Source organism: Eumetopias jubatus, unplaced genomic scaffold (genome assembly GCF_037043125.1).
Source record: "Eumetopias jubatus isolate StellerSeaLion01/CBP00866 unplaced genomic scaffold, mEumJub1_p1.0 scaffold_6, whole genome shotgun sequence".
Lineage (NCBI taxonomy): Eukaryota > Metazoa > Chordata > Mammalia > Carnivora > Otariidae > Eumetopias > Eumetopias jubatus.
Genome location: NW_028274812.1, coordinates 129,602,696 through 129,629,206, shown reverse-complemented (window position 1 = coordinate 129,629,206; position 26,511 = coordinate 129,602,696). Strand labels below are relative to the sequence as shown.

General features: G+C 38.8%; 1 protein-coding gene and 1 non-coding gene across 2 annotated transcripts; one reads left to right on the top strand and one right to left on the bottom strand.

The window, feature by feature from the left end:
- The first annotated feature begins 512 nt into the window (after window positions 1-512).
- Window positions 513-21,028, top strand: EEF1E1 (eukaryotic translation elongation factor 1 epsilon 1). Its single transcript, XM_028122915.2, has 4 exons — window positions 513-631; window positions 5,138-5,338; window positions 10,610-10,705; window positions 19,865-21,028. The coding sequence occupies exons 1-4, from the start codon at window positions 545-547 to the stop codon at window positions 20,003-20,005; spliced, it is 525 nt and encodes a 174-aa protein (XP_027978716.1). The 5' UTR covers window positions 513-544; the 3' UTR covers window positions 20,006-21,028.
- Window positions 21,029-25,806: 4,778 nt separating this feature from the next.
- Window positions 25,807-26,011, bottom strand: LOC114223926 (small nucleolar RNA SNORA73 family). Its single transcript, XR_003612269.1, has one exon. It is a non-coding gene; the product is annotated as a small nucleolar RNA SNORA73 family (small nucleolar RNA).
- Window positions 26,012-26,511: the final 500 nt, after the last annotated feature.

The window sequence follows — 26,511 nt, the reverse complement described above, 5'->3', positions numbered from 1 at the left end:
GTTACCGTTACTATTGAGCTGTAGATTGAATGAAGAAAATTTGTTTTTCCAATACAATTAAAATCCCCATGAATAACACCGTTAGAAATTCCTAATAGATTGTGAAGTCTTTGCTATTCAATTTGATTGTTCAAATTCACAGATTCCCAAGCCAAGCTAAGGTAAATCTCGATTCCAATTATAAAATGTCTCTTAGCATGCCAAATCAGCTAACCAGTTAACTCTGGCAGCCAGGACAACAGCCTGCTGTCTAGAAGTTGGCAGACTCCTTCTACTGTAACACCAAAGCCCGTTATGCCAATAAGCCCTCAGGAGCTCCAAGAACTCACAGAGCTGTTTGCCACCACCTCTCCACCTGTCTTACAACCCCCTTTCCGCCCCGCCCCTTACCTTGGCCTCGCCTCCTTCGCTCAGGCGCGTTTTCCACGCCCCCTGCGTTCAGCCAATAGCTGGTGACGTTTGTGGGAGAGGGCCTTCCCTCCCAGCCAATGCAGGAGATCCTTGCTACCCTAGTCCCACCCCTGCCAGGAACTCCTGCCGGAAGATGGCGGCGGCCGCAGAGTTGACGCTGCTGGAGAAATCCCTGGGGCTGAGTAAAGGGAACAAATACAGCGCTCAGGGCGAGCGCCAGGTGAGAAGCGGGGCTGCGTGGAGGGGAAGAGGTGGGCAGGAGCGGGCCCTGCTGAGTTCAGGTAAGATGGGCTAGCCGGCAGAGGCGGAGGATGCGGCTATTCTCCTCCCCCACGTGTCTGCGCCGCAGGACCGACTGGCTGGCGTCTCTCGGTCTCCTGCAGCCTGGAGGATGGAGGGCAATCTGCCCCGTTCCGGCTTGCCCTGACCTTTTTCTCCTGGGAAATTGTCATCCTGTTCTGGGAAAGCGAGGAGAGCTCTCAAAGAGCCCTTAGACCCATCTGGGGGCCCCGTATTTGCGTTCATTGACAGCACTTCCTGTAACACTACCTTTCATTCAGTGCCACGCAGCTACTCCAGAGAACTAACGGGGTGCCAAGTAGCACTGTGCTGGGACTGGGGAATGCAGCAGTGGTTGAGAAGGACACAGTCCTTCCTCCTCAGGAAGCTTGGTTTTAACAAGGTGGACAAATATTGTTGCTGTTTTAATTCCGATAAATGAAAAGTGCTATATTGAAGCCGAGATGGCAGAGAGAGCACATAAGTGGTCTTGGTCCAATCGGGAGATTCAAGGAAGGTTTTCTGAGTTGTTCAGGTTCAGTGTGTGACGTGAAGAGAATGAAGGGGAAAGTTAATACAGTATGAAATTGGTAAGGTATAAGGACTCAGATTTCTCAGGGCGGTGAAGAACATTTGTGTTTCGTAAATATCGTTGTTTGATGTCGATGGAATGCATTAGGAAAGGAGAATAATTTTAGGGAGACTTCTTTGGATAGGTAACATTTTTTTTTTTGCCCCCTTGAGAGTTTTTCCATGTGACGTTTATTTTTTGTTCTTACTTTTTCTGTTCTTTGTTTGGTTTATATTAAAAGCGGTCCTAGTGTAGTTCTTACACATAAGTTCAGCTGAAGCCTAGAAAGGTCTTGGGGCTTAAGATGAGCCCACTGATTGGAGACAAAGCCGCCTGCTTTTGCTTTTTCCTCTGGCCATATGCTAATTCCTTCCCTTCACCCACTGCTCCCTTGTTTGGTTTCTGTTTTTTTAGAGAACATTGCCAAGACATGAGTCTTGCCTTCAGGAAACTTACCTAGTATGAGAAACAGTCATTGGCAATTAATTTAAGGCAAGACAGAATATATACTAAGTGGAGGAGACGTTGTTGAGGAACGTGGACAGGAAAGTTAATTTTGACTGTGAGAATGGATTTGTAAACTTCACAGAAAAGCTGGTGTTTAAAGTGTGTAAGGCCAAAATTATGAAAGATTGGGAAGTTTGGGGCAAGAAGTAGACCAATATGAAAAAGTGCTACAATGCAAAGGAAGCCCAAAATTATAGTTTGAGGGCAGTTGTGAGGGCTCTGGAGTTCATAGTGTGGTTTCTTACTTTAATTAAAACTTTTTTTTTTTTTTTTTGGTCTTATTAGAGGGCAGCTATTGAAAGTTTCTATATGTTTGGGGAAAGGGATGGGAACAAATGAAAAGATTTGGTCTTTTTTTTTGGTGGGGCAGGGAGGCAACTGATAGCAGTAAGCCAGCAATGATGTGAAAATGTTGGGGTTCGGGTACTCCCGAATGGTCAAGAAAGAATTATTGAAGTGTCTTTGGTGCAAAAAGGGTGGTTTTATTAAAGCACAGGGACAGGCCCCGTGGGCAGAAGGAGCTGCACTGGGGTTGTGAGGAGTGACTGATTATCTTCAAGTTGGGAGGGGGTTAAGGAGAGCATAAGTCTCTAAGGAATTTGGAAGCAAGGTTTCCAGGACCTTGAGGGGCTAGCTATTGTTAGGAAAAGGTCATTTATTACTGTCTAGTAAAACCTCAGTCATGAGACCCTTCAGACGTATATCAGTGGGCCATATGCTTGGAGGATGAGTGCTAACATATATCTTGGGGGTAGAGATAAAGGAGGTTTCGAAAGGGATTTTTATACATTAAAGGAGACTTAGAGGATCCTGGAGGTCAGGCTCATGTTAAGCTAAGGTTACCTTTTGCCTTTAGCAAAGTATTAACATCGATGGAGGCAGTTAAGTTCCTAGAGGAATGTCACTCTACCTGTCTCGAGGACTTGTCATTGGGCTGTAAGTTGTAAGAAAATTTAATTTTTTTCTTTTGCCTTTGTTCTCCACATCAAGCAATAAGGCCTTCTCTGCAACATTACCACTTATACAGTAGTCACCCGTCTGTGTACCTCCTCCCTATCCATAGTTTCAATGTCTGCCGTTTCAGTTACCCATGGTTAGCCATATCCAGAAACAGATGATCCTCTTTCTGGCATAGTGTCAGAAGGTGAGCTGTAGCCTAGCACTATGTCACAACGCCTACATCATTCACCTCATTTCATCTGATTATATAGGCATTTTGAAATCTTGCATCATCACAAGAAGAAGGGTGAGTACAGTAGAATAGGACATTTGGAGAGAGACCGACCACAATCACATAACTTTCATTACAGTATATTGATATAATTGTTCTACTTTATTATTAGTTCTTGCTGTTAATCTTGTACTACTGTGCCTAATTTATAACTTCAACTTTATCGTAGGTATTTATGTGTAGGAAAAACATAGTATATGTAGGGTTTGGTACTATCTGTCCGTGGTTTCAGACATCCACTGGAGGTATTGGAACATATTCCCCACAGATAAGGGGAGACTGTGTAATTCAAAACAATCCAGGGTCGCCTGGCTGGTTCAGTTGGTAGGGGATGCGACTCTTAATCTCTCGGGGTCGTAAGCTCGAGCCCTATGTTGGGCATAGAGATTATTTAAGGAAATAAAAGAAAAAAATTGAAAACAATCCAGAGATCCAGCTTTCGGAGAATGGTTTGTTAAATTATGGTACATCAGCATATTGTAATATTACTTATTAGCCATCGACGGTGATTACTTAGAAGACCATGTCATCCTAAAATGAATGTGGAAAAAGTATGTATCCCACAATTGCAACTACATAAGATTTGTGTACTTTAGGTTGTATGAAGGAAAGAGAAGGGACTTTCGAGTCAATCTTACTTTATCCAAACCCTGATTCTGCCATGACAAAGCGGGTGACCTTGGTTCTTTGTAAGATGATGAAATTACTTACCAACTTAGAAGATGTAGTGAGAAGGTAACTGGGAAGTTTTTGAGTTAGCAATGTAGGATTGTGGATAATTTATTTTTACAAATAATTCTCTTTAGAATTAAATGTCATTTCCCCCCACACACTCATTGATGTCAAGTTCTTTTTCTGTTTTTATTTTGTTTTTTAAGTATAACATACCTTCAGAAAACTGAATAAATCTCAGCGAGTTACCACAAAGTGAACACAGGTAGGTAACCACACAAGGAACCAACCAGCAAGGTATAAAACAGTAGAACCAGCACCCCTAGAGGGTTCCTTATTGTTTTCTTCCAGTGTGTTTTTTTTTTATTATGTTATGTTAATCACCATATATTACATCATTAGGTTTTGATGTAGTGTTCCATGATTCATTGTTTGTATATAACACCCAGTGGTCAGTCTCCTCATCAGATGATACCTTCCGTTTTCTTTTAAATTTCTCATAGTGCTTTGCTTGGTTGTGCATCAAGAACATTTAAATTAACTGTCAATTTCTTACAATCTGAACCTTGGTATTGCTGTTTTGGTTTTTTTTTTTTTTAAGATTTTATTTATTTATTTGACAGAGAGAGAGAGCACAAGCAGGTGGAGCAGCAGAGGGAAAGGGAGAAGCAGGCTCCCTGTCTGAGCAGGGAGCCTGATGTGGGGCTCCATCCCAGGACCCTGAGATCATGACCTGAGCTGAGGACAGACGCTTAACCGACTGAGGCACCCAGGCGCCCCAGTATTGCTGTTCTAATAAGGGAAACAAAAATAGGATTATTTTTCAGATGATTACCTGAAGCCCAGACTATTATCAGTGGCCGCAATTATATTTTGGAATGTTTTTTAAACATGAAATACTGGCCAGCAGTGACTTCACTCTAAAAAATTGGTGGATATGCAATTCATGGCAACCAAGTCACTGTCACAGTCCATACCTAGTTAACGAGATATAATTATATTAGATCACATATCACTAAAACCAACCCATATCTCATTTGGTGGTTCTAACTACATCAGCATTAAGTCAGTGTTAACTGTAATCATATCCTTTTGTTATTACAGAAGTCAGGTTTATTTAAGTATGTTCATCTTGCTAAAATAGGGTATTGGTAAACTTGATCAAAACTAATGCAGTATTATTAGGATTTCCATTTTTCTTCTTGTATATGCACAGTTATGAATTATGTAGAAACATTGACTTTTGCAGTGTTACTGCTGTTTCACTTCAAGCATCTGTTCTCAAATTGTAAATAACATCTTAACTACTATTTTCCTGATATTCATTTGAATGTAATTTAGTATCTTGGAGTAGAATCCTAGGGCATTTGAGAAAGCAGTGAGGGATTTAGTGATTCCTTAGAACTTAAGGTCATGTTGGTATTTGTTTTTTAAATTTTTCAGAAGAACTTTTTTTTCTTTTTAAGATTCCAGTTCTTCAGACAAACAATGGTCCAAGTCTAACAGGACTGACTACTATAGCAGCTCATCTTGTCAAGCAGGCCAACAAAGAATATTTGCTTGGGAGCACTGCAGAAGAAAAAGCAATCGTTCAGCAGTGGTTGGAATACAGGGTAACTCGAGTAGATGGACACTCCAATAAAGACGATATCCACACTCTGTTGAAGGTATTGTGACTTCTCTTTAGAGGCTAAAATGCATGAACTGTTAGTAGCAGGAAGCTCTCTCCCCTGAGATTCACTAGCCAAAGCCATTGGCCTTCTTGTTTCCTTCTGCCTCGGGGTAATTTGTACCTTTTATTACCTGTGCTGGAAACAGACTCTGCCTACGCTCCCCCTTCAGATCTCAGCTCAGATGCCCCTTCCCCAGAAATGTTCTTGACCACCTTTCTCTTAACACATGTGGGTACTTGTTCTATATGCTTTTTCTTCCTAACACTCATCAGTCAACAATTATTTGTATGATTTTTTTTTTTTTTTTTGTAATGGGATGTCTTAATACTTAGTTTCTGCACTCAGCAGTAAAGTACTTTCTCGAAGGCAGGAAGGGAATCAGAATCTTTGGGAGCTACTGAAGAAAACTGTTAGATCTGAAAAAACTCACATTTTTTTCCTTGAGACTTACTGCTTTAAGATCTGTATTTTCTTTCCAAAGAAGCAAAATCAGACTAAAAGAATTTATCAATATAAGGTATAAGCTGAACATGGCTCCAGAGTCACCAGCAGTGAAAAATATTCCAAATGATACTTTTTGTTAATTATTTACATAAAAATAAAGCAGATCAAAAAATTTTTTATAGAAGCTTAGAATTTAAAGCAACCATAGAGATCATCTAGGCAACCACGTGTCACTGCAGGAATCCCTTCTGTTTTCTAATTTTATTCCCAGTGTCATATAAATTGGTAGTATGAGTTGTGCAAGAAGCTCTCATAGAACTGAAAGCTTTTCAGTGATCACTGGGGAAATGGTTTAAACTATATTTTTGATAGATACCATAAAGAGAACTGATAAAAAATAAATTTCAGGCTTTGTTCCTTTATAGGTCTATCCTAATCAGCTATTTATGCTTAATATCCATACTGACCCCTCCCACTGGCCTCTGCCGTGCTCATCAGCCTTTCCAGAGGGAAGCAAGCATGCCTTTCCTCTACGTGAATGTGGGATTTCAGGCAAATAAAATATAAATATAACTATCTCTTATAATTTTCCAGAAGAAAGGATAGTAATAAAGTACTTCATTCTGAAAGATATGAACAGGATTTCACTGAATTGGGTTTATAAGTTCATAGTTGTATTCAGAGATTGGGTTTTAAGAACATAGAAGTAATTCCACTAAAATATTCTATCTGGGATATGTAAACATTATTTGAAATTGCAATCAGGAGAATCTGATTACCATTTTTGAAGTGTACAAGGGAACAGGTGATTTGGTTGTCATCCTTGCTCTGCCAGTTTCCTTAACCTGTACCTGTACGTGCACTGATGTGCCTGACGCAGTTCTAAGGGCCAGTGGTACAGTGACCGAGTAGACACAGTCCCTGCCTGTACAGAGCTCAGACCAGTGGGGGAGACAAGTGTATGTATAATGGACGGCAGTGTGATTTTTGGCCATAGAAGCATAGATGAGGAAGTGTTGTTTTCTGTTTTGCTTTGCTTTTTGCTGTTTTTATCTTAAAGGCAGTAAATATTTATTATAGAAATTTAGGAAATATAAGTAAGGAAAAAAATTTCAAGCATTAGTAGTCCCACCAAGAGAGAAGTGCTAATAACACTTACGTTTGGTCGTCAAGTATTTATTGAACTCCCTTCATGTTCTTTCCATGCTTTTCCTTTCTGTATAGACGTGTGTGTTTTGTTTTAAAAGTGGGCAGCTATTGGCCACTGTAACTTGCATTTTTGTTCACTGACAGTGTGTTGTGAATATCTTTCATGTCCACAGAATATTCATTTATACTATTTTTTTGATAACCTGTTAGTATTGCCTCATATAGGTGTATCAGGATTTAAATCATTTTAAAAATGTCCTTGTATGCGTTCTTTTTAATACTGGGCTATTTATCTTTGTATTACGTATTTTTACTTCTTACTTTCTAAAGTTCCATTTTGGTCTAAAACCATTATTCTAACTTTAAATGGCTCATAATTAAGGTAATACATAATTTCAAAATGGCAGGCATTACAAAACACATTTGTTGAATCTAGATGGAGAATATATAGCTGTTTATTATACTGCTTTCTCAGTGTTATTAGAAAGTTTAATACTAATAGGGAAAAAAGCCTCAGAACTCTATAGGGGGAAATATTTGATAAACTTTGGCCATGGGAAAGACTTGTTTAAAACAAAGGAAATGGACACTGAATGTTAGTTCTGTGAATATTCTGAATATGTGAAATTCTGTGATATGGCAGGGAAATTTTGAATTATATCACTAATCAGAAAAATATTAATTATGAAGACATTTTAAAGACGACAACCTTGAGAGTCTCTATAACAAAAACTTACACATGGATTCTATTTTAAGAATATATACACTGTACAAACCAGTGTTAAATTATTGTTTCAGGCCTTTTTAAAAAATGCTTCTTAAAATTAAATTGAATATATATTTTATTCTTAAACTTTATCCAAGGTGTTTCATTTGAAGACACTGGAGAGAAACCATCTCCATTCACAGATCACTGTAGAATTTAAGTGGTAGCTCCTTATATACCAGTCTATTTCACCCTCTGTACCCAAATTTTATTTTGATTTTTCTGCATTTGTCTCATTTTTGTCCATATTCCTTTATGCCCTCATCTGTAGCACCCCTAGCAATTCCATGCTCATATAGCATTTTGAAAATTACTGTCTTTAGATGAAGACATGGGCAGACTCAAAGAGATTAAATTCAGTTCAGCAAATATTTACTACCTACGGAAATACCACATGCCAGGCGTTTGGGATGTGATTTGAGAAAACAAAATGTTCTCTACGGTTTAAGGAATTTTTCTGGAATAAATGTTGTTGACTAGTGAGCAGTGTTCCAAAACGAGTCCTTAGAGAAGCCTGTGAGAATATCTGATGATAATCCATGTAACTGATTTATAAACCTTTGTCTAAAGGTTATATGAATCTTTTGTCTCATTTGATTCGAGTGTAATGTAATGAATGCAGCATGAATTCCTGTGCTGTGAAATTATATGTTAATTTTGAGAGGAACCCAGAGTATTCATATGATCTTTCTTTTATCTACATTTTTTTCTTTTCTCAGGGAGGTAATTGATTCATTCATGCTGTTCTGTCAGATTCTATGTCTAATTTAGATTAGGATCTCTTGAGATTTTTATTTCATTTTTTGACATGTACTTTAATTCTTTTTTTCCTTCAAAAGTGCTTATTCACCATTTAGGGAGCTCTGTGCTTACTAATATTTTGTTGTTGTTAAAGATTTTAAATGAATTCTTTTGTGTATATATTTAATTTAACATTGCCTTTTGAAAATTGATGGTTGTGGTCTGGAGAACAAATGGCAAAGAACTTTCTGTAGGTTTAAATGGTGTTTGAAACTGGAGTCTTTTTAGGGGTGGCTCAGTCGGTTAAGTGTCAGACTCTTGGTTTGGCTCAGGTCATGATATCATGAGTTGTTGAGATGGAGCCCTGCATGGGGCTACAAACTCAGCATGGTGTCTCCTTGAAGATTCTCTCCCTCGGTCCCTCTCCCCACACCCATGCGTGCATTCTCTCTCTCTCTCAAATAAATTAATAAATCTTAAAAAAAAAAAAAAAACTAGAGTCTCTGCAGGTATTGGGAAAACTAGATCTCCAATTGTAAAAGAATGAAATTGAAGTTGGAATGTTACCTTACATAATATATAGAAATTAACTCAAAATGGATTGAAGTCCTGAATGTAAAACCTAAAACTATAAAACTCTTAGAAGAAAACCCAGGGAAAAAAATATAATGTTATTTGATTTTGCAGGGATTTCTTGGATATGACGCCAAAAACACAGGCAGCAAAAAGTAAAAATGGGTAAATTGGACTACATCAAAATTTTAAACTTCTTTGCATCACTGGACACAGTCAACAGAGTGAAAAGGCAGCCTGTGGAATGGGAGAAAAATACTTGCAAATCACGTAACTGATGAAGAGTTAATATCCAAAATATATAAAGAACTCCTATAACTCAGCAACAAAAAAACTGAGAAGCCAGTTAAAAATGTAAAATGGTACAGTTGCTATGAAAAACAATACGCTGATTCCTCAAAAGATCAAAATAGAATTGCCATATATCCAGTAATTCCACTTATGGATGTATACCCAAAATAATTCAAAGTGGGCTTTAAAGAGTTATGCGTACACCCACATCCATGGCAATATTACTGGTAATAGTTGAGAGGGGCCCCTCGGCAGATGACTACATAAACAGAATGTGGCATATATAAACAGTGGAATATTATTTAGCCTCAAAAGGGAAGAAAATTCTGACTCATGTTAACAACATGGCTGAACCCTGAGGTTGTTATGCTACATATAAGCTAGTCACAAAAAGACAAATGCCCTATGCTCCATTTACATGTTGCATCTAAAGTTGTCAATTCATAGAAATGGAAAGAATGGTGGTTGCCAGGGTCTGGGTTGAGGGAGAAATGGGGTGTTGTTTAACAGGATAGAGTTTCAGTCTTGAAGTGTGAAAAAGTTCTGAAGACTGATTACACAACAGTGTGAATACCCCTGATATTTACTGAATTATACACTTAAAAGTGGTTAAGATGGAAACGTGATTGTATTACAATTAAAAATTTTAAATATACATATATAAAAATATAGCAAACCAATAATCCTAAGAGAAATTATTGAAGAGCTTTTTATATTTTAATGGAAAAATTAAATCTAATATGAACATAATTTATAAAATGATCTCCACCCCCCCCAAAATTGGTGTCTTTCAAATGGTCATAGATGACATTCTGAATAGCATCTTTTAATGTTTTCTTATTTCTTTAAAATAAAATAAGACTAATAACATTTACCCTGTTTTTAAAATGAGATGACTGGTATATGATCTGTTCTTTGAATGAATCTGAATCTATTAATGTCAGATTAAATTTATCAAATTAAAAGTCATTGTTTTGTTTTCTAATAGTCTTCTAAATGTTTGAAGTCCAATGTTATGGTAGTTAACTTTATTATAACTGTTTTTTTTTTTCAAAGATGTTATTTATTTGATAGAGTGCGCACACCTGTGTGTGAGTTGGCGGAGGGACAGAGGAAGAGGGAGAATCTCAAGGAGACTCCGAGCTGAGCGTGAAGCCGATGTGGGGCCCAATCTCACAACACTGAGATCATGACCTGAGCTGAAATCAAGAGTTAGATGCTTAACTGGCTGAGCCACCCCAGAACCCCAATTATTACTGTTTTTTAAATGAAATTTTTATTTTTTTATTTTTATTTTTTAGGATCTTAATTCATATCTCGAAGATAAAGTCTACCTTACAGGATATAACTTTACCTTAGCAGATATCCTATTGTACTATGGACTTCATCGCTTTATAGTGAGTATTTGAATAGTTGTTAGCTTTTTTCACTGTAATGTTCAGAATGATTTTTTTTATTTGTCTTGAATTTAAATCAAATTTGCATTTTCACCTTCTCAGATGAAAATGAATTATTTTTATACAAGGTACCTTATGCACGTATTCCTTCCACATTTCCATCAAATATAGTAGCTTCCTGTTCCTTGACCTATTTGCTTCCTGTTGTTGCTTCTAACCTTGTTCGCACCTACTTCTCTTGCCACCCTTTGAGCTTGATCGTCATCATCACCTGACCCCTGTCATCAGCCTCCCACTCTCCTTCTAACATCTTAATTGTAGTACCCCATATTCTGTGAAACCTCAAATCCTTAGCTCGTAATCTCTAACTCACTAATCCCATCATTGTCTGAAGCAATTGGATTCCTTCCCACTTCCAAACCTATTTACTTTTTCCCTGTCCAACCTAGATCCCCTTTTGTGTAACTTCCGATACTCTTCTTAGTATCTGCAGCTTCTTTGCTCCACTGTACATTCACCACTCTTTGTCTGTAAATCCCCACGTCTCGGTCAGTTCTCATAAATGCCTTCAATCCCATATCCAAGCTGAGCTCTGATGGAGAAATCCCAAAGCTACAGATTGGTACCACTATAGATTTATACTATCCATTTTCAGCCAGGCTCTCCTACGGATCAGCTCTTTCATTCCTCGCAGGCATACTTCCAGACCTTTAGCACCTTCCTTAACCCCCTCCTTTCCCTCCCCCTTTATCTTAGTCATTATCACAGAGCCATCCTCCCTCTCTCAGCTAGAAATTGGAGACTGTTCATTTGAATGCCTTCATCCTCCAGCCCACTGCATGCTTATCCTTAACCGTCTTGTCTCCTTTCACTGCCCTCTTACTTGAACGCACCCTCCTGCCCTGTTTCTGGATCTTGTCCCAAATTTTATATCCTTTCTTTCCCATATGTGCAATTTTCCCCTTTATCTGGTCAGTCTCTTTATTTTTTTTTAATTTATTTATAGAGAATTTGTTTATGAGAGAGAAGTGTGAGTTGGGGGAGGGGCAGAGGTAGAGGGAGAGAGAGCACCCTCAAGCAGACTCCCCGCTGAGTGTGGAGCCCAACTCGGGGCTCGATCCCAGGACCCTGAGCTCAAGACCTGAGGTGAAATCGAGAGTCGGACGCCCAATCGACTGAGCCACCCAGGTGCCCCCGATCAGTCACTTTAAATTGTATCCCATCTTAAATTTATTTACAGTTATATGGCACTCACTGTGTTCTCCATGCTTCATAAATGTTAACTCATTTAATCCTTAAAACAGTCCTATAAGGTAGGTATTATTATTATCATTCACATTTTACAGATAAAGTAAGAGAGGTCAGATATCTTCTTTGAGATCACCTAGCTTCTCCCCTGTGGAAAAAAATAACCCTTAGATTTTTCTGTATTCCACACCTCATGCATCCAATTCATCAGGTTCTTTGTTTCCACCTCTTGGATGCCTCTCACATGTGTCTTCCTGTAATCCTGGGTGACATTGCCCTAGTTCCAGAATTCATTATCTTCTATCAAGGCTATGGAAATGGCCTCCTGCCACCAGTTTCATCTCATACCACCCATCTTCATGGCCACTGGAGCGATTTTTCTCACGAATGTGTCTTTCTTTCTCCAAATAAGTAGCTCCTCACTGCCTGGGATGGCAGCTCCTTCTCCTTGTTGACCCTGCCTCCCCTGCTGGCTTCATCACTCTTGTTCGCCCCATACACCCCTCTCTCAGCCATAGCATACTCTCTGGTCTCTCATCCTGTGCTCCCTCTGCTCAGGGTCCTCGTACTGCTCTGCTCTTTGGCTCCCTGGGCCCAGCCTTTTTTTTTCCTCCCACACTGGTTCACATTTCAGCAGGTGTCACTCAGCTGCAGCACTGACCTCCTGGTGAAGCCCTCTCAGGCTCCTGTAGCATACCGAAGAGCCCTTTCCTCTGTTTGCTCTGTGCCTCACAGCCTCCCTCAGCTTCGGCTTGTTTCGCTTTCTACTGTAATTCTTCTTGGAAAATTTCTCTCTTTTAAATCGTAAACGGCTTGAGCCAGAGACTGCAGCAACTCATATTTGCAACACTCCCGTCTGACGTAATTCCTTCCACGTGCATATAGTCTGCACTCCCCTCCATAAACATTGAATAACATAACGGATTCCTTTAGATTTTTCAGTTTTATGTATATTTTCTCTTTGTACCTCATAACTCGGAAGGAGATGGGGCTAGTGGTATTATCCTCCTCTTATAGAGAAGGAAGCTAGGGCTTGGAACATCAAGTGCTTTGTGCAAAGACACAGCCTGGGTTTTGGAGGGGCCAAGACGAACTTCGTCTTCTGCTGCAAGTGTCGCAGTGTATGGGGACGCCCTTCATACACCGTCAAATAACAATGTATGACAAAAAAAAAAAAAAACATAACTGGGCGCCTGGGTGGCTCAGTTGGTTAAGCGACTGCCTTCGGCTCAGGTCATGATCCTGGAGTCCCAGGATCGAGTCCCGCATCCGGCTCCCTGCTCAGCAGGGAGTCTGCTTCTCCCTCTGACCCTCCCCCTCTCATGCTCTCTCTCTCTCATTCTCTCTCTCAAATAAATAAATAAAATCTTTAAAAAAAATTAAAAAAAAAAACATAATGTATGACAGTTTTTCTTCATCCCCCCTCAAGCTCTAATTTCTCAGTGGATTTACTCGACTCATTAAGCATTGTTTCTCTAAAATCCCTAAAGGATTGTGCTGAGTTCTATAACATCATCACTGTAACCACCTAGTATGATCCTTCACTCAGCCTACTAGTTTCTATTACAACTATACATACTGAGTTCATTATATGTCTATAATACTATCCTTGAGAGACATAAAAGAAATATAAAACCCTATTTTCAAGCAACTGTTGATCTCTTCAAAGAGATAAGACCTGTTTCACATGAAAAGAATTGAATAAGGCAAAGTGCTAATTTCTGGTCAGAGTATTATGTAAAAGTTAAAGAGGCAAGTAGAACAAAGTAAAATGTAGAATCATGAAATTGTCAGAAAAATATCTGCAGGATTCAGATGCCTTTGGCTATTTAAGGGAATTTGTGTTGTTTTAGAAAGCTTAATGATAAGTTTGAATGTAAATCTTGCATGTGAGTAGGATGACCATCTGATTTCTCATCCAAAACACTTTTGACAGTGAAAGGAGGGCTATTAATAATTATTGGTACAATAGGAATAAATTAGGACAAATGTTCCTTGTATTTTGAAGCAGAATAATTTTAAGCAGAATAAGGGGACTGAGGAGGATCATGTCCTTCCTCTCTGTACCCCTTCCAGCTCTTAGCACAATGCATCATACAACTAGATGCTTACTGAGATCAGCAATACTTAGCAATCTCTTCCTCTTTGTATTTCCTATTTTAGGTTGTATATCTTTATAGTGTAATCTTCAGTTTTATACTTTAATATGATTAACTCTAAAACCTTATTTGAATGTGAAGACAGTTTAAGTAGAGCTGAAATAATTTGATCTATTCCATTCTAGATTCAAAATATTTTAGTAACTTTTTGACTGTAGAATGGTGACGTGGCATGGTTTACCTCATTTCAAAATACAAAAGCCTCTAGCTAAAGAGAGTTTGCTGTTATGGTATCTACCTATCTTTATCCCGGTGACAAATCTACAGTCTTTCAACTAGGAGGTGTCCATAACTTGATTTGAGAGCAAGTCCACTGTTAAGAGCATGGCTACTTTCTAGAGAAGCATAAGAACAATTTATATCAACAACAACAGCACCCTTGTAGACATTTTTAAAACATTTAAATGTGGCATTACTTAATTTTAAAGCTTAATATTAGGAGAAATGTCATCTCTAATCCTATGTGTGATGCTGTGAGCAGGCTAGTAAAGGCCTGTCCGGACCATCACTTGGCTAGTGAAGGCCTGTCTTCTAGTGGCATTGACTCTCATTAAGAGAAGGACAGCATTTCTCCCATGTAATAAAGTCTAACTCTTGCAAACCAAGTGTGTATTTACGTTTTTCTCTCTCCTGGCTTATGCAGGTCATGTGGTAGGGAAAGGAAATACTCAGAAGAAGGGAGCTTGTCTGGAATTTCTTGGCCAGCAGAGTGAACAAGGTCATAATTCTATAAAGCGAAATAGTCACAGCACAAGCTGCATAGTTATTTAATTATGAATCCAGGTGTCCTGGAGGGCGTTTGGTTTTCAGGCAGGTTAGAAGTGTTTTGTTCAATGCAGCATGTTAAAACTCGGGTTACATTAACAATATTTAATGATAAGTGCCCATTTATATTTCCTGTTTTGCAATGTATGTCCTCTTTACATGTAGTGACTATGATATTATGATGAAAGATACTATGCTTATCTTTTTCAAAACAAAAGTGAGTAGAATGTTATGTAAATCATTCAGCTCACCATCCCTTTGGGTTCATGAAATGAGTCCATAACCAAAGCATCTCTCCCACCCTGGTCCTTGTGCAGGCAAAGTACATCAGAGAAATAAACACCTTCTCAAGGAACTCCTCACCAACTCAAACCTCTACTGTGATAGAATTGCACTGTGGTGTTAAATGACATCATCCCTCTTGAGTTAGGTGTAAATATATCCAGATGAGAAAAAGGTGATTATTCAGTATTCAGGCAGAATCGATGTAAAGCTCAGATTGACTACCTGCTCGTGTTCATCAGACAGTTTCTTGCGCTTTGCTTGCTTTGGCAGTATATTTATTTTTGCCCTCATGCATTCCTTCATTTATTTGTTCCCATTATTAAATACTTAATATGTAATCACAGGGTACAAAACAGCAGTCAGGGAACCTTCAAGTCATCAGATAATCCCACAGTATTTTGTTTCATTGTGAGCCCAATTTTAGTTGTGGCTAAGTTACTTTAATTTTAAGATCTGGTCTATCTTAATTCCTTTGAGGAATATTACGTTGTTCTTCCTTTGTGAAACTGCCAGTTAGCATGGCTGTTTATTATCATACCAGTGACTCATTGCTTTCTTAAAGTGATTTCACTCATAGATAGCAGTCCCTGTGAACACACTGTTACTCAAGATTATTGAAATCCTTTGTAGCATTATGAGCTGCTTGACTGTGAGATTGTTATCATCTAAATACATTTGTTTTGAAGTTAGGAGCACCAGTGGAGGTATGTTGTTCTTTTGGAAAGAAAGGAAAAGTACAAGAAACGGCTACAGTGCAGTCCAGCAGCACCAGCCATAAAGAATGTCCCGAAGGTAGCAAACCAGCCTCTCACCCTGATCTGGAATGGGTCACTTAAAGTGGTGCTCACATGTCTCCATGGGAAATTAGTGACTAAGAATATTATCTCTTCGGCTTTGAAGGTTCAGATTAGGTATAGAGAGCCAATATAAATAAAAAGGGATGATTAGGTAGAAAGAGCCAAGAATCATGGCTGTAGACACAGTGGCATGTGGGCCAGTAAGAAACAGGAAGTGGTGACTGGAAAGTCGCATTGTGTTTCCTGTTGTAAGAAAGGAAAAGAAACTAGCCGACTAGAGAGGGATGTTGGAAGACCAATGTTGTACGTGAAAGGGCCCAGGGGATCCCATCTATAAAGTTCTAAAAAATTGTAAGGTGTTTTTTTTTTGGGGGGGGGGGATCTGTTTTGTATTTATTTACAGTAAATTCAGAAATAAAGTGCCTACCAAAAATATAGCAGAGGTAACAAATTGAGATCAGTCATAATTTTCTCAGATTCATGGGACAAGCTCCAAAGTTTAAACTAAGAGGAGGGTCAGTGGTAACCGGCACCTTTTGGAAAGGTTCTTGTGTATTTCTGGCAAAATTTTCTGAGGGAAAATGAACATTTACATTCTCTGAAGTAGGTCATCTAGTTAAAAATTATTGGAATAAAATGGAAATGTTAGAAGAAGCTTTAGAAGCTCCTGGAATAAAAATTATTTTGCACCAGGGCTTCTGGGTGGCTCAGTCAGTTAAGCATCCGACTCTTGCTTTCGGCTCAGGTCATGATCTTAGGGTCGTAGGAGCAAGCTCTGCATCCAGCTCCATGCTCAGTGGGGAGTCTGCTGGAGAGTCTGTCTTTCTTCCTCTCCCCCCACTCACTTGCTCTCTCTCTAAAATAAATAAACCTTTAAAAAATTTATTTTGTACCCCCCCAAAAAAAAACAAAAAATAAAAAATGAGTTCCTTTGTGCCTTGAGTCTATTCATAATCCTTACACTAGAGACTCAATGTGCAATTTTTAAGTTGGAGAATATCGATTTTGCTGTGTGTTGTGTCTTGTTGTTTTGCCATTTTAAATAATAGGCCATAATAGTAGCAGCATTAACCAGCCTTCTGCAGTAGCATATACTCCTCTGAAATGTAAATGGTAAACAGACACTGCCCTTTGTGTTTCAGAGTCTGAGTGAACAACTTGCACATAGATCAAACAAGCATTAGTACTGTATTGTTAGGAAATGCTTTCTTCTCAGTGTGTTTTAATTCTTTCAGAAAAATAACATTTCACCAAGTGGCTGAGTGGAGACTTTTAAATGGAAGAGTTGTGAGAAGAGTAAATTGTAGAAAGTGGTCAGATTTGAATCCTGTATTTCAGCAGCTGACATGAAATCAAGTTGGAGTAAATCTTGTTTGCTTTAGCTATCGGGAGAGAGGTTTGCTGAAGTTGATTTCGAATGTATGTATGTGTGTATGAATGAAGAAAACTCACCCCCATTTCCTGTTAGATTTGTAGCTGTGTTTACTAGTGGTTGAGCTGGTGAAGTTTACATATGAGAAAGATTTAGAAAAAGAATGAAGTGTCAGCTCTTTTACAAAATGTAATATTACCTTTTGAATAAACTGATACTCAGTTACTCAGTTTATTCTGTAGTGGTTGTTTATTTGCCTCCTGTGTACAGTCCAGATAGTTAGGAATAAGATAATTCTTCATATGTGAAGCCATGAATTCTCTTTTAATAAAAAGTAAATTTTATATTAAAAAAAGACATTCTTGGTCAGTTTTCTTGACTAATGTGTTAATTTTCTATATGCCATAGATTAACGATATTGTAGGTGAAACAGTTATAGTAATGTATTTCTGATAACTAGATGCAAACTTACACCGCCTTAAACAAGATGAGTATATTTTTATAATTTGTGTAGCAGCTTATAAGTAAGGACCTAAACCTGAAACGTAAATTTTTTTATGCAGCATAAGCAGGAGACTCTCACTGCTAATATAAGTAAACTGAGCCTGCAGAGTTGGACCTCTGAGGCCACCAAAGACAATGTTAATACATTGTTGATACAATGGTATCTTCATGTCTAAGGTAAAAAGGAAAGCAGGATGATTGTATCACTTTTTCTTTATAAATTGCCTTACAGTAAATATGAAATGGGAATGAGTTCAGTTAAACATTTATTGAGAAAATACTACATATCTACCTTTTAATTTTATTAATACTATTTTGTATTCTGCAATACATTTTGCATACTAGAGCGATTTGACCTTCAGTGTTGTTGACCCAGTAACATAGCAGAGTCTTTGCCTGTAGACACGAGTATATGCTAAATTCTGAACAGCCACAGGACATCTGTCTCACTAGACATGCCTCCCAACAAGCAGACTGCTAATGGATTTGAACCACAGGAGGGTTTTTTTTTTCCCTTGTGTAAATATTCCAGTCAGTTTTACAGAGACTTGTAATATCTGTTGAATAAATGTTGATTTAAGAAGAGGAAAAGGAGCTAGCTACTCTACTCTTAAACATGGGTCATAACTGTTAGTTACTGCTCCACTGGCTCTCTCTTTACCTGACAGCTCTTAATGATTCCAGTCCAAGATTTGTCTCAGAGAAAAGTCTCTGAGTCACCTACTTTGGAATTGGAGCCCAGTGAAATGATCGGCACCAACTGTTTTTATTGCGTCTTTCTCTAACCAAATCTCTGGGCATTCTTGTAGCTTGACAGGAAATTGTGTGGCCTGCTACCTCCACTAGAGAGAGAGTTCAGCTTTGTAGCAAACTGAATTGAGAAGGTCTGTTGTTCATCTGAGGCATATGCCACTGGAAATAGCCCTTCCTTCTTGTATTAGGCAATAATCACTTGCAATTAAGTGGGTCATCATCTTCTTGAGTACAGGTTTTCCCCAGAGTTTAAGAGAAAGGAAGTAATATACATAGAGAGAGAGAAAGGAAGTATATATATTTTGAGTGTACATGGTATTCCCTTGTTAGGCATGTTAGATCCTAATAAACCTTGCTTTTAGATTTGCTAAAAAATATTGTAGAGAGAACCAGTGTCTTAGCCTTTTGGAAGCTATTCTCTTTCTTTCTCCTATCTTCCTTTCCAAAAAGTAAAAAACAAACTCTTTCTGTTAGGAGTTAGATGATCAGAGCCAGGGTCCCCAACAAGAAAGTATGGAGTCAGAACAGCTAAGATAAAACAGCACTAACATCCTGTTTTGCAGCTTAGACAGGACCAGACCGACATTCTGCTTTGCAGCCTTTGCAGAAATGACTTCTGCAAAACGTCCTAAAATAAGACAGTTAACTACAAAAGCATTTGTCAATATCACAGGCAAGGGACAGGTAAGACCTAAGCCCCCAGATGTCAGCAAAAAAAAAGACCATCAACATGTGGACATTAACCTAATAGATATGTGACCAGAGCTCTGATTGGCACAACTCAGCACACCCTGATTGCTTAAGAAAGTTCCGCAAAAGAGCTCAATAAAAACCCCTAAACTTAGAAACTCTGAGGGCAACCCACTCGGGCCCCCCTCCCTCTCTGGGAACTTTATTCTCTTCCTCAATAAACTTTGCTGCCCACCATTCTTCGTCTCGTCCACTCTCCATTCTTCGAAGCAGCGTGACCAAGAACTGGGGCACTAAGGGGACACAAATCCTGTAACATTTGGATCTCCAGATGCTGGGTTAATGCAATTTTTGCATTTGTTGAAAATTTGAGACTTCCCTAAAAAGCATGTCTCGTGTTGAACTGAACAATAAAACATCAAACAAATGGTTCTTCTAAGTGGCTGAAACTTTTTACTCCTATCTAAATGTATTGGCTTTTGAGAACTGGAGTTTTCTCCCTGAGTTTTTTATCTTCTACACAAATGATATTGATAATTGTTCTTATGCAATGTCTGTGTTGTGTGTGTTTTTAATCTCTATTTAGGTTGACCTGACAGTTCAAGAAAAGGAGAAATATCTTAATGTGTCTCGCTGGTTTTGTCACATTCAGCATTATCCAGGGATCAGGCAACATCTGTCCATTGTTGTCTTCATCAAGAACAGACTATATACTAATTCCCACTAGAAGCTATCCATGACATACAGAAGCATGATCACAAATATTTTAAATGGAAAGTGTATTCTGGACCAGAGAAATAACGTAAATGGCTACACAGTCATTCTTTATTTGCTGAAGTTGGAATAAACTTGTCTGAATGTTTTATTTGTTCTTCAGTTGAAATTTTGCAGCTTTTATGTAAAAATTCAACTGTCAAAACTTGAGATCAAGTTATAAATTAACCTTTTTTTCATAGATGAAATTTATTTTAGTAAAACTTGCAAATCAGTGGCTTAATCTTAAGGGAAAAAAATAGTCCTTTCAGTGGTGACATAACTTGGCTATTTATCGGCCTCCATCTCATATTTTACAATTCATTTCCCCCTTATGGATATTTACAGTAATTTGTTTAATAACTATAATAAATGTGCCAAGGTTACAGAAAGGGAAGACAGATGGATTTGTTTTCAAATATTTATGTGAGCCAGTAAATGTGGTTGAAAAAATCTTTTTTGTTTGTTTCTTTCTTTCCTGTAGTCAGTATTCATTGAGGTGAAACTAACTACTGAACTGCCCTGGAGGGAGCTGGAATAAGATACATTCAGTGGAGCTAATGGTTCTTTTGTTGTGTTGGGCTTATTGGAATATGCAGTGGCTAAAAACAAGATGGGAAATTCCTGCTATCCCACTAACTTTAGACTTGACAACTACTAGATTTTTCTAAACTAAAAGCCAACTCAAGGCTGCTGCTGAAGCTCTCTAAAGAACAAGGACACGTGTTATTAACAAATCTATACATTTTATAACTTACTGGCTGAGTAAATAATTATTGAGAGCTAAAGAACTTTTATTTCCAAATAATAAGAAAAATAGAGCCTTTTAGGGGCACCTGGGTGGCACAGTCAGTTAAGCATCTGCCTTCAGCTCAGGTCATGGTCCCGGAGTCTTGGGATGGAGCCCCATGTCAGGGTCCCTGACCAGCGGGGTTCTGCAGGCTCCCTCGCCCTTTGCCCGTCCCCCTAGCTCATGCTGTCTCATATTCTCTGACGCTCGCACACAGTCTCTCTCTCAAATAAAATCTTTTTAAAAAATCGAGACTTTGAGCGCTTTACTTTTTCATACTACTATTTTGGTGCTGGTGCTGGATCTCAGTTGTGTACAATTCAAAGGTCAAGTGAGAAAAGCAGAGATTTGGGAAGTGTACAGCCCTCCGGTTGAGTTCCGCTTTTGTCACTTACTAGCTATATGACCTTGAGCAAATCAGTTAACCATGTTTCCTTAATCTGTAAAAATAAAGCTAACTCTTAAGTTACGAGGATTAAATGAGATAATACATATGGAAAAAGCCTAGCATAGAGCCCATGTCTATCAGTAAAGTTTCCTCTGTAAGAGCCGCTCCACCCCATTTTTGTCCTTCATGTTACTAAGTCAGATTTTAGAAGCTAACTGTATGTGATTATTTTGTAATAGGGCAATTTTTGTAGGTTTAGATCTCACATTTCATTGCCCTTGGAAGGATCTTTTTTTAATTATATAACACAGTCTTTAAATTAGAAACTAGAAACTTGTATTTGCACACTGAGACTAGAAGAGTCCAGTCTTGGGAGTTAGTATGTGTGTCACAGAGGCAGACCCAGTCTGTGACTTTTCTTGCAAACCACTGCCCCAGCAGGGTCTGCTACAAACATTCCATGTCCTATTCCACTGCTGCAAATTCCTCCTTCCCCTAACACTTCTCTCTCTGCCCCAGGACTGCTGGGGGAAATAAGCACGACGGGCAGGACAGGCAGGATAGAGGAGAGATGGGCTACCCAGCTTTTCCTTTCCAGCCGTTTCTTCCTTTCCCTTCAGGTTAGGTCAGCTATGAGGAAAGGGTAGGATATGACATCTGCTAGTCAATTCTTTATGCAAGTGCGCAGCATTGCTTCCACACGTATTGCCCAGTGCTATTATGTGCCAGGACTGCCTGTCACTAACTTGGATCTTAGAGGATGAAGGCATGGCAGAAATGTAAAGACCTGGCTCCTGTAAGCAAAGGTTAGGTAATGTTCTCAGCACCTAAAACAGAAACAATTCATTTCCTTGTAGAAATGTTGCCGTGCATCATGGGTCGTTTCTGTCAGGTATTTCTATGCCAGAAATGTCCTTCCTTTCTCACTTGACACTCTTCACTATTGAACTATGTCATGTCCTCCTAAAAGTCAGGTCTTTCCTGACCAACCCATCTCCTACCCTTGAGCTTGGCACTTGACATCATTGTACTATTAGGATTATTTGTCTCTTCTACCAGGCTGTTAATTCCTTGAGCACAGAGACTCTTCCCTTACATATTCAGCCCTCAAAACAATGACTGGCATGCAACAACAGATGCTCAGCATGTTTGTTGAAAGAATAGAGTATTCTTTTAAGGCCATTTTGCAATGACCAAGGAAAGTGTAAGGGTGAATTGCAATTAGGTACAGCTGTCAAGTGGCAGAAAAACCAAGTAACATTAAAGTGGTTTGTTTTCCTCTCATATGAAAGAAGACAGTCCACAATTGGTATGAGGCATCCAGCTCCCATCTTTCTGCTTCTCCATACTGAATGAGTCGTTTTTCTTTCTCAAGTTCAATTTAAAGCCCAAAACAGCTACCAGAGCCCCAGACATCAGTTCCGTGATCAAGATCCAGAGGAGGAAGAGAGGAAGGGCAAAAAGACTTCTCCCAACTGAGAAGTCATCCAGAATAAAATTGGAGCCCTGTCAATGATGAAGAAGGAAAAATGGGATACTAGGTAGTCAGCTAGGTATCTCTCACAGTAAGTAGTATTTAAATGGAAAAATATCTTCTGAATGCCAAATAATTTGTAAAAGAATTTTTATTAGTAAATTCTTGACACTCCATGGATCGTCAATTTGTAAAGAATTAGAATACAGTAAATACTTTTCACTGACCACAATTTCCATGATTCAGAAGCTATTTCAGAATTCTGCAATACTCATGAGCTACCAGGAGGATCTGTTGTGCTTTTTTTTTTTAAGATTTTATCCATTTGACATAGAGTGACAGCGAGAGAGGGAACACAAGCCGGGGGAGTGGGAGAGGGAGAAGCAGGCTTCCCACTGAGCAGGGAGCCCGACACGGGGCTCAATCCCAGGACCCTGGGATCATGACCTGAGCCGAAGGCAGACGCTTAACGACTCAGCCACCCAGGCGCCCCATGCTTTTAATAACAACAATACGTAAGTAACATTTATTGAGCATTTAGTATGTATCAGGCAGCATTCTAAGTATTGTGAGGGAATTCACTCCTTTAATTATGACCTTTTTTTTGCAACTAATGAAACAGGTACATATTGGTTAAGGAACTTGGGCAAGATCACACAATCATTATCAAGGAGCTGGGATTCAGACAAAAGTTTGACTCAAACTTAACCTGTAGACTACCTGTGTACCAGTAAGGTACTGCTTAAATCACTTTGAGAAATTAGTTATTACCAACCTCAGGAAAAAAGCTACCCTAAGCATTGGATAAAACAAATGAGTACATAACTTCAAGAATAAATGACTTACACACTTTAAATGACTAAACTGTGATATGTGAATTACAGCTAGGTAAAGCATTTTTTTTTTTAAGCAATGGAATCCATCAGCCTCACCATATATGAGGAGACCTTGAAGAGTTCAGTGTACATGAAATCCCTCTTATGAAATAGAGATAAAAATTTCTGATCTCATGATTTAATTTGCAATGAGAACATATAAAAATTACTTAGTGCGATGCGTAGCACACAAAAAGTGATCAGTACTGCTATGGAAGATCGTAAAATCATAACCCACAATTTTATAAACTCAAATCCTTAAACTAATTCTTAAGTCCCCTTTTGCTGTCCCTGAGGCACCTGTGCAGCATGAGCCCATCTGAGATAACACAGTTGGGCAGAACATCTCATGATTTTGGTAAAACATGAATTTGTCTTACGACTTACCAATTTAAAAATCTCTTGTCCTCACATCTTTCAAGCTGTTCAGAAAAAGGGACTGTTCTATTCATTGTTTTGTTTTCTAAAAGAACAGTGAGATGACTCTAAAAAAAAGTGGGGCAATCTTTGTGCATGCTATTTCTTCTGAAAAGTGAATGCCCCTTTATAACCATCTTCTTTCTGTGATTCTCAGAAGTCTGCATCACTGATCATTCAATAATCCCTCAAATATTTATTTAGAACCTACTATGTATCAGAAACTGCTTGTCCCTGAGGATGACAATGACATTATTGCTCACATTTACAATCTAATGGTCTGTGACCAAATTTCTGAAACAGCATGTAAAGTTTCTTTGGGAGGCTGCTGCCACTCAGCATTGCTTGAAAGTAAGTAAAAACAATCAGATACCATTTACTGAATGCCTGCTCTGTTGCAGGCTCTGTACCAGGCACTACACATTCAAATTATCTCACATTAATTGAGGAGTTAGGATGAGGGCATAGACCAGCCCACATGCTAACCAACACCTCAGTTAAACCATGGCTGGAGTGAATGGGAATTGGACAATTTCAGAGGCAGAGGACATAATCTGTCACCATATTATACACGGGTTGATTTGACTGCCCTGAGTAGATACATGGCCCTGTCTCCTTATTTCACATGTAACTTTCAAGAACAGATAAAAAATTTCAAATAGAGAAGGAACATTCATCAGTCCAGATTCCATGAAATTTTCATTCATTGAAATGAACACTAGTTTTAAAACAAAGCGGAATAACAGGGCTGGAGCCAATATCAAAAGGTCATTTGCCTTTAAAGATTTTTTTTTTAATGCCTTTAGACACAGTTATTATATCCAAAGCATAAGATGTCATGAAGTATTTTATGAAGTTGTATGGTTTTAAATCTCAAGTAGCTGCTGTCGCAATATGGTAAAAAAAAGTAACATAGCTTCGAGAATGACATAATCACCTGGCTTTCTGGTTAAAATGCCACTCCCTCCCCATCCAGACTCAGCAATAAGATTATTGAACTGAGGTTTTATTTTTTTTATTTTTTTATGCAGCCATCTTTATTATAATTCATAAATACATTATAAACAGACCTGAATTTTTTTTTTAAGATTTTATTTACTTATTTGACAGAGAGAGACAGAGCGAGAGAGGGAACACAAGCAGGGGGAGTGGGAGAGGGAGAAGCAGGCTTCCCGCCGAGCAGGGAGCCCGATGCGGGGCTGGATCCCAGGACCCTGGGATCATGACCTGAGCCGAAGGCAGATGCTTAACAACTGAGCCACCCAGGCCTAGATCTTTAATAAGACACTTAGGATCTGATAGGCTTCTGTTTTCCATTCAGTTATGTAGTTAGAAAACCCAGTTTACTTAAGAACGGTAGAAAAGGCCAAGTAGCATTTTAGCTTCCTGAAGTTTTCTCCTCACAGGCATTCGGGAATCTTTGGGCTTTGTGGGTCAAAGACCAGATTGTTAAGACATGCCTATATTCAGTGCTGTCCACATTCCTTAAATTTCAATGGGCACCTGTCCTATGGAACATTCAACTTGTTCCCCAAATTTAGTATTCAGTTTTAAAGAGGTCAAATGTGCCCAAGTTTCCAAACCTCCAGGCTTATCTTATAAAAACAGCATTTATCATTCATTTTGCCAACCCTCCCTGCCAAATAAAGGACCCAAAAAGGGTAAGTGTTAACTGCCAATGATTGGTGAGGCTCCTCTTCTCTCCTCAAATCAAATTTACTTGGAATCCTGCGTGATCACTGCAAAATAAGGTAGGCAAGAGCTTAATCCAGTAGTACTTGGAAGGGAGAAAAGGTTTTTCTTTCCAATCAACCTAGATCCAGATAGAGGGAGCTGTTTCCTGCATGGTTTATCTCCTCAGTCATCGTCCAGAGGATTCTGAGAAGCTGTAGGAATATGCAGGCACAGACTCAAGGCCCGGCTTCATCTCCAACGTCGTGGAAAGGGACTGTACATCACGGGGCAGAGCCCTATGCTCCCGTACGCCACCTGGACGGAGCCCGGGAAGAGTGACCTCCCGGGAGTATCCACGTTGGTTGGACTGAGGTTTTAAACAGATATGTGGGCATTCTCATTTTTACTTACTCCCTATTAAACAGGGAGTAGGTCCTCCAATGGCTCCACCCAATTAAATCTGAAGCCATAGTTAAGCATGGTCAGTGATATGCACATAAGGTCTCCTGCAAGGATGAAGGCAGGAAGGTAGGAGCAGAATGAATGGGAGTTTCACCTACTGCAGGGCATCACATTAGAGCCCGGCTGAAAGTCCTTCCAGAAAAACCTCAGGATGTGTTGATAAAAATTTAAGCAGATCTATTGTTGGGAAAGAATGGAACTCTATTATAATCAGGTACAGATGCATCACACTGGAAGATCAAATACGCAACTATTTGACAAGAAGGCAAATTAGAATTATTGTGAAGTATAGCTTTTTCACTTATATATTTTTTTCATTTGACTTCATTCCTTTAAAAAAAAAAGTCAGACGTTACATGAACTTTAATATTAATCTAGCTTTGGCAGAGATGTGGTGGTT